This window comes from Cherax quadricarinatus, chromosome 99 (genome assembly GCF_038502225.1).
Source record: "Cherax quadricarinatus isolate ZL_2023a chromosome 99, ASM3850222v1, whole genome shotgun sequence".
In the NCBI taxonomy this organism is placed as follows: domain Eukaryota; kingdom Metazoa; phylum Arthropoda; class Malacostraca; order Decapoda; family Parastacidae; genus Cherax; species Cherax quadricarinatus.
Genome location: NC_091390.1, coordinates 4592530 through 4600762, shown reverse-complemented (window position 1 = coordinate 4600762; position 8233 = coordinate 4592530). Strand labels below are relative to the sequence as shown.

General features: G+C 48.4%; 1 protein-coding gene across 1 annotated transcript; it reads left to right on the top strand.

Annotated features, from left to right (window-relative positions):
- Positions 1 to 517: 517 nt before the first annotated feature.
- On the top strand, positions 518 to 6546 carry LOC138851089 (protein elav-like). Its single transcript, XM_070079525.1, has 2 exons — positions 518 to 640; positions 6106 to 6546. Exons 1-2 carry the CDS (start codon positions 518 to 520, stop codon positions 6544 to 6546), a joined length of 564 nt encoding a protein of 187 aa, XP_069935626.1.
- Positions 6547 to 8233: the final 1687 nt, after the last annotated feature.

Genomic DNA, 8233 nt, shown 5'->3' with positions numbered 1-8233 from the left:
CAGCTAGCCGGTTTCCCTGAATCCCTTCAAAACTGTTATCCTGCTAGCACTCCAACAGCACGTCAAGTCCTAAAAACCACTTGATTCCTCTCGCTCCTAACAAAATAACGCATGCTTGCTGGATGTCCGCTGCGCCGCCGCCGTTGCCGCTAGCGCAGCTTGCCGCCGCTGCCGCCAGCAAGTTGCGTTACCGCTGCGCCGCCTTGCAGCGCAGCCGCGCCGCTGCAGCCGCGCCGCCGCCAGCGCGCCTGCTGCCGCCGCCGCAGCGTTGCCGCCGCAGCCGCCAGCCTGCTAGCCGTTACAGCAGCAGCAGCCGCCGCAGCCAGCTGCCGCAGCAGCAGCGAGCGCCGTCGCCGCGCGCTTGCTTGCGCGCAGCAGCAGCAGCCGCGCAGCAGCGCGCTGCAGCTCGCAGCGCTTGGCCGCAGCAGCTCGCAGCTGCTGCCGCAGCTGAGCAGCAGCAGCAGTTAGCAGCTGCGCAGCAGCGCTGCTAGCGCTGCCGCGCTTACGCAGCAGCAGCATGCAGCAGCAGCAGCAGCCAGCAGCAGCGCAGCCAGCCAGCCAAGCTGCCAGCAGCAGCGTTAGCAGCAGCAGCAGCGCAGCGCTGCTTGCGCCAGCAGCAGCAGCAGCATCTTATACACAGGTAGCGTTGTAACTTGTTAATGCTCTATATAGAGCGATATGTAAATTGGTAACGAAACGTGATTTTGTCGGCTCTACAAAGAGTGAAACTATGACTTGATAAAGCTCTGTATAGAGCGAAACGTTACCTCAGTAGAATCTGTACAATAACTCGTATCTCTGCTGTACTGTTGAAAGCAGTTTGTGATAATCAGGAGCAATAGCAGCTGTGACAGCAACAGCAGCAGCAGTGACAGCAGCGGCAGTGACAACAGCAGCAGCTGTGACAGCAACAGCAGCAGCTGTGACAGCAACAGCAGCAGCTGTGACAGCAACAGCAGCAGCTGTGACAGCAACAGGAGTGACAGCAACAGCAGCAGGAGTGACAGCAGCGGCAGTGACAGCAACAGCAGCAGTGACAGCAGCGGCAGTGACAGCAACAGCAGCAGCTGTGACAGCAACAGCAGCAAGAGTGACAGCAACAGCAGCAGCAGTGACAGCAACAGCAGGAGTGACAGCAGCGGCAGTGACAGCAACAGCAGCAGCTGTGACAGCAACAGCAGCAGGAGTGACAGCAACAGCAGCAGGAGTGACAGCAACAGCAGCAGGAGTGACAGCAACAGCAGGAGTGACAGCAACAGCAGCAGGAGTGGCAGCAACAGCAGCTGTGACAGCAACAGCAGCAGGAGTGGCAGCAACAGCAGCTGTGACAGCAACAGCAGCAGCTGTGACAGCAACAGCAGCAGCTGTGACAGCAACAGCAGCAGCTGTGACAGCAACAGCAGCAGCTGTGACAGCAACAGCAGCAGCAGTGACAGCAGCGGCAGTGACAGCAACAGCAGCTCTGACAGCAGCAGCAGTGACAGCAGCGGCAGTGACAGCAACAGCAGCAGCTGGGACAGCAACAGCAGCAGCTGTGACAGCAACAGCAGCAGCTGTGACAGCAACAGCAGCAGGAGTGATAGCAACAGCAGCAGGAGTGACAGCAACAGAAGCAGGAGTGGCAGCAACAGCAGCAGGAGTGACAGCAACAGCAGCAGGAGTGACGGCAACAGCAGCTTTGACAGCAACAGCAGCAGCAGTGACAGCAGCGGCAGTGACAGCAACAGCAGCAGCTGTGACAGCAACAGCAGCAGCTGTGACAGCAACAGCAGCAGGAGTGGCAGCAACAGCAGCAGGAGTGACAGCAACAGCAGCAGGAGTGACGGCAACAGCAGCTTTGACAGCAACAGCAGCAGCAGTGACAGCAGCGGCAGTGACAGCAACAGCAGCAGCTGTGACAGCAACAGCAGCAGCTGTGACAGCAACAGCAGCAGGAATGACAGCAACAGCAGCAGGAGTGGCAGCAACAGCAGCTGTGACAGCAACAGCAGGAGTGACAGCAACAGCAGCAGGAGTGACAGCAACAGCAGCAGCAGTGACAGCAACAGCAGCAGCAGTGACAGCAACAGCAGCAGCAGTGACAGCAACAGCAGCAGGAGTGACGGCAACAGCAGCTTTGACAGCAACAGCAGCAGGAGTGGCAGCAACAGCAGCTGTGACAGCAACAGCAGCTGTGACAGCAACAGCAGCTGTGACAACAGCAGGAGTGGCAGCAACAGCTGTGACAGCAGCAGGAGTGACAGCAACAGCAGCTGCGACAGCAACAGCAGCAGGAGTGACAGCAACAGCAGCAGGAGTGACAGCAACAGCAGGAGTGACAGCAGCAACAGCAGCAGGAGTGACAGCAACAGCAGCTGTGACAGCAACAGCAGCAGAAGCGACAGCAACAGCAGCAGGAGCGACAGCAACAGCAGCAGGAGTGACAGCAACAGCAGCAGGAGTGACAGCAACAGCAGGAGTGACAGCAGCAACAGCAGCAGGAGTGACAGCAACAGCAGCTGTGACAGCAACAGCAGCAGGAGTGACAGCAACAGCAGCAGGAGTGACAGCAGCAGCAGTGGCAGCAACAGCAGCAGCAGTGACAGCAACAGCAGCTGTGACAGCAGCAGCAGTGACAACAACAGCAGTGACAGCAACAGCAGCAGCAGTGACAACAGCAGTGGCAGCAACAGCAGCAGCAGTGACAGCAACAGCAGCTGCAGTTAAAGCAACAGCAGCAGCAGTGGCAGCAGCAGCAGTGACAGCAGCAGCAGTGGCAGCAACAGCAGCAGCAGTGACAGCAGCAGCAGTTGCAGCAACAGCAGCAGCAGTGACAGCAAAAGCAGCAGCAGTGACAGCAACAGCAGCAGCAGTGGCAGCAGCAGCAGCAGTGAGAGCAGCAGCAGTTGCAGCAGCAGTGACAGCAGCAGTAGTGGCAGCAACAGCAGTGACAGCAGCAGCAGTGGCAGCAACAGCAGCAGCAGTGACAGCAACAGCAGCAGCAGTGACAGCAACAACAGTGACAGCAACAGCAGCAGTAGTGACAACAACAGCAGTGACAACAGCAGCAGCAGTGACAGCAACAGCAGCAGCAGTGACAGCAACAGCAGCAGCAGTGACAGCAACAACAGTGACAGCAACAGCAGCAGCAGTGACAGCAACAGCAGTGACAACAGCAGCAGCAGTGACAGCAACAGCAGCAGCAGTTGCAGCAACAGCAGCAGCAGTGACAGCAGCAGCAGTAGTGACAGCAGCAGCAGCGACAACAGCAGCAGCAGCGACAACAACAGCAGCAGCAGCAGCGACAACAACAGCAGCAGCAGCAGCGACAACAACAGCAGCAGCAGCAGCGACAACAACAGCAGCAGCAGCAGCGACAACAACAGCAGCAGCAGCAGCGACAACAACAGCAGCAGCAGCGCTAGCAGCAGTAGTAGATGCAGCAGGATTAATTGTAATAACAGCAATAGCAGCACCAAAGCCATCATGAATACTAGCAGCAACATAGCAGCAACATAGCAGCAACATAGCAGCAACATAGCAGCAACATAGCAGCAACATAGCAGCAACATAGCAGCAACATAGCAGCAACATAGCAGCAACATAGCAGCATCACTAACAGCAGGAGCAGCGCTGCCATTACGAGCGCAATCACTAGCAACAGCAGCAGTAACACAGCTCACTATCATCAGCATCACTCGCTAGCACCATCTTCACTAGCAGTAGTAATAATAGCAGCAGTATCAGAATCAGCCGTAGCAGCATCACCCTCACTACTACTACTACTAGTAGTAGTAGTAGTAGTAGTAGTAGTAGTAGCAACATCAGAATCAGCGGTAGCAGCATCACCCTCACTAGTAGTAGTAGTAGTAACATCAGAATCAGCGGTAGCAGCATCACCCTCACTAGTAGTAGTAGTAGTAACATCAGAATCAGCCGTAGCGGCATCACCCTCACTAGTAGTAGTAGTAGTAGTAACATCAGAATCAGCCGTAGCAGCATCACCCTCACTAGTAGTAGTAGTAGTAACATCAGAATCAGCGGTAGCAGCATCACCCTCACTAGTAGTAGTAGTAGTAGTAGTAACATCAGAATCAGCGGTAGCAGCATCACCCTCACTAGTAGTAGTAGTAGTAGTAACATCAGAATCAGCGGTAGCAGCATCACCCTCACTAGTAGTAGTAGTAGTAACATCAGAATCAGCCGTAGCGGCATCACCCTCACTAGTAGTAGTAGTAGTAGTAACATCAGAATCAGCCGTAGCAGCATCACCCTCACTAGTAGTAGTAGTAGTAGTAGTAACATCAGAATCAGCTGTAGCAGCATCACCCTCACTAGTAGTAGTAGTAGTAACATCAGAATCAGCGGTAGCAGCATCACCCTCACTAGTAGTAGTAGTAGTAACATCAGAATCAGCGGTAGCAGCATCACCCTCACTAGTAGTAGTAGTAGTAACATCAGAATCAGCGGTAGCAGCATCACCCTCACTAGTAGTAGTAGTAGTAACATCAGAATCAGCCGTAGCGGCATCACCCTCACTAGTAGTAGTAGTAGTAACATCAGAATCAGCCGTAGCGGCATCACCCTCACTAGTAGTAGTAGTAGTAGTAACATCAGAATCAGCAGTAGCAGCATCACCCTCACTAGTAGTAGTAGTAACATCAGAATCAGCCGTAGCAGCATCACCCTCACTAGTAGTAGTAGTAGTAGTAGTAGTAGTAGTAACATCAGAATCAGCCGTAGCAGCATCACCCTCACTAGTAGTAGTAGTAGTAGTAGCAACATCAGAATCAGCCGTAGCAGCATCACCCTCACTAGTAGTAGTAGTAGTAACATCAGAATCAGCGGTAGCAGCATCACCCTCACTAGTAGTAGTAGTAGTAACATCAGAATCAGCCGTAGCGGCATCACCCTCACTAGTAGTAGTAGTAGTAACATCAGAATCAGCCGTAGCGGCATCACCCTCACTAGTAGTAGTAGTAGTAGTAACATCAGAATCAGCAGTAGCAGCATCACCCTCACTAGTAGTAGTAGTAACATCAGAATCAGCCGTAGCAGCATCACCCTCACTAGTAGTAGTAGTAGTAGTAGTAGTAGTAGTAACATCAGAATCAGCCGTAGCAGCATCACCCTCACTAGTAGTAGTAGTAGTAGTAGCAACATCAGAATCAGCCGTAGCAGCATCACCCTCACTAGTAGTAGTAGTAGTAGTAGTAGTAGTAGTAGTAGTAACATCAGAATCAGCCGTAGCAGCATCACCCTCACTAGTAGTAGTAGTAGTAGTAGTAGTAGTAGTAGTAGTAGTAGTAGCAACATCAGAATCAGCCGTAGCAGCATCACCCTCACTAGTAGTAGTAGTAGTAGTAGTAACATCAGAATCAGCCGTAGCAGCATCACCCTCACTAGTAGTAGTAGTAGTAGTAGTAGTAGTAGCAACATCAGAATCAGCCGTAGCAGCATCACCCTCACTAGTAGTAGTAGTAGTAGTAGCAACATCAGAATCAGCCGTAGCAGCATCACCCTCACTAGTAGTAGTAGTAGTAGTAGCAACATCAGAATCAGCCGTAGCAGCATCACCCTCACTAGTAGTAGTAGTAGTAGTAGCAACATCAGAATCAGCCGTAGCAGCATCACTCTCACTAGTAGTAGTAGTAGTAGTAGCAACATCAGAATCAGCCGTAGCAGCATCACCCTCACTAGTAGTAGTAGTAGTAGTAGTAACATCAGAATCAGCCGTAGCAGCATCACTCTCACTAGTAGTAGTAGTAGTAGTAGCAACATCAGAATCAGCCGTAGCAGCATCACTCTCACTAGTAGTAGTAGTAGTAGTAGCAACATCAGAATCAGCCGTAGCAGCATCACTCTCACTAGTAGTAGTAGTAGTAGTAGCAACATCAGAATCAGCCGTAGCAGCATCACTCTCACTAGTAGTAGTAGTAGTAGTAGCAACATCAGAATCAGCCGTAGCAGCATCACTCTCACTAGTAGTAGTAGTAGTAGTAGCAACATCAGAATCAGCCGTAGCAGCATCACTCTCACTAGTAGTAGTAACAGCAATAGTAGCAACAACAGCAACACCCTCACTACTTCTAATACTACTACTACTTGTAGTAGCGACAGCAGCAGCAGCAGCAGCAGCAGCAGCAGCAGCAGCAGCAGCAGCAGCAGCAGCAGCAGCAGCAGCAGCAGCAGCAGCAGCAGCAGCAGCAGCAGCAGCAGCAGCAGCAGCAGCAGCAGCAGCAGCAGCAGCAGCAGCAGCAGCAGCAGCAGCAGCAGCAGCAGCAGCAGCAGCAGCAGCAGCAGCAGCAGCAGCAGCAGCAGCAGCAGCAGCAGCAGCAGCAGCAGCAGCAGCAGCAGCAGCAGCAGCAGCAGCAGCAGCAGCAGCAGCAGCAGCAGCAGCAGCAGCAGCAGCAGCAGCAGCAGCAGCAGCAGCAGCAGCAGCAGCAGCAGCAGCAGCAGCAGCAGCAGCAGCAGCAGCAGCAGCAGCAGCAGCAGCAGCAGCAGCAGCAGCAGCAGCAGCAGCAGCAGCAGCAGCAGCAGCAGCAGGCATGCAGCCAAAATCAATAGGACCCTTGAGGCTTACTCCGTCCCCGAAATCTCGACAAAACAGACGAATAACGTAATGGAAGAAGGAGGAGGAGGAGGAGGAGGAGAAGCTAAAGAAGACGAAGAGTAAAAATTTAGAAGATAAAGGAGTAAAAAGAGTGTAAAATGAAGAGAATGGGAAATGAAGGTAAAATGAGAGAATAAGATAACGAATGGAGAGAAGGAACGAGAAAGAAAATGCCGAAGATGAATATGAAAATGAGGAATATGAAGTGGAAGATGATGATGAGGAAGATGAAGATAAAGAAGATAATAAAAATAACAGGATTCATAAGAATGATAAATAGAATAAAGACAGAATAATAAAGGAAGCAAATTTATTTAGTGAAGATTAATACAATTAATACAATTACCTTAATAAAACCTTAATATAAAGAAATATTGTTTACTGTGATTGTTTACTGTGATTGTTTATTGTGATTGTTTACTGTGATTGTTTACTGTGATTGTTTAACGTGATTATTGTTTACTGTGATTGTTTATTGTGATTGTTTACTGTGATTATTGTTTACTGTGATTGTTTACTGTGATTGTTTACTGTGATTGTTTACTGTGATTGTTCACTGTGATTGTTTACTGTGATTGTTTATTGTGATTATTGTTCACTGTGATTATTGTTCACTGTGATTATTGTTCACTGTGATTGTTTACTGTGATTGTTTATTGTGATTGTTTACTGTGATTATTGTTTACTGTGATTGTTTACTGTGATTGTTTACTGTGATTGTTTAACGTGATTATTGTTTACTGTGATTGTTTATTGTGATTGTTTACTGTGATTATTGTTTACTGTGATTGTTTACTGTGATTGTTTACTGTGATTGTTTACTGTGATTGTTCACTGTGATTGTTTACTGTGATTGTTTATTGTGATTATTGTTCACTGTGATTATTGTTCACTGTGATTATTGTTCACTGTGATTGTTTACTGTGATTGTTTATTGTGATTGTTTACTGTGATTATTGTTTACTGTGATTGTTTACTGTGATTGTTTACTGTGATTGTTCACTGTGATTGTTTAACGTGATTGTTTATTGTGATTGTTTACTGTGATTATTGTTTATTGTGATTGTTTACAGTGATTGTTTACAGTGATTGTTTACTGTGATTGTTTACAGTGATTGTTTACTGTGATTGTTTACTGTGATTGTTTACTGTGATTGTTTACTGTGATTATTGTTTATTGTGATTGTTTACTGTGATTGTTTACAGTGATTGTTTACTGTGATTGTTTACAGTGATTGTTTACTGTGATTGTTTACTGTGATTATTGTTCACTGTGATTGTTTATTGTGATTGTTTACTGTGATTGTTTACTGTGATTGTTTACTGTGATTGTTCACTGTGATTGTTTACTGTGATTGTTTACTGTGATTGTTTACTATGATTATTGTTTACTGTGATTGTGATTGTTTACTGTGATTGTGATTATTTACTGTGATTGTTTACTGTGATTGTTTACTGTGATTGTTTACTGCGATTGTTTACTGTGATTGTTTACTGTGATTGTTTACTGTGATTGTTTACAGTGATTGTTTACTGTGATTGTTTACTGTGATTATTGTTTACTGTGATTGTTTACTGTGATTGTTTACTGTGATTGTTTACAGTGATTACTGTGATTATTGTTTACTGTGATTGTTTACT

Bases quoted from the DNA above. Each gene is read 5' to 3' on its own strand.
- LOC138851089 (XM_070079525.1), top strand. From the start codon at position 518: ATGCAGCAGCAGCAGCAGCCAGCAGCAGCGCAGCCAGCCAGCCAAGCT. The intron at 641-6,105 runs GTAGCGTTGTAA...CGACAGCAGCAG, and splicing joins CAGCAGCATCTTATACACAG to CAGCAGCAGCAGCAGCAGCA.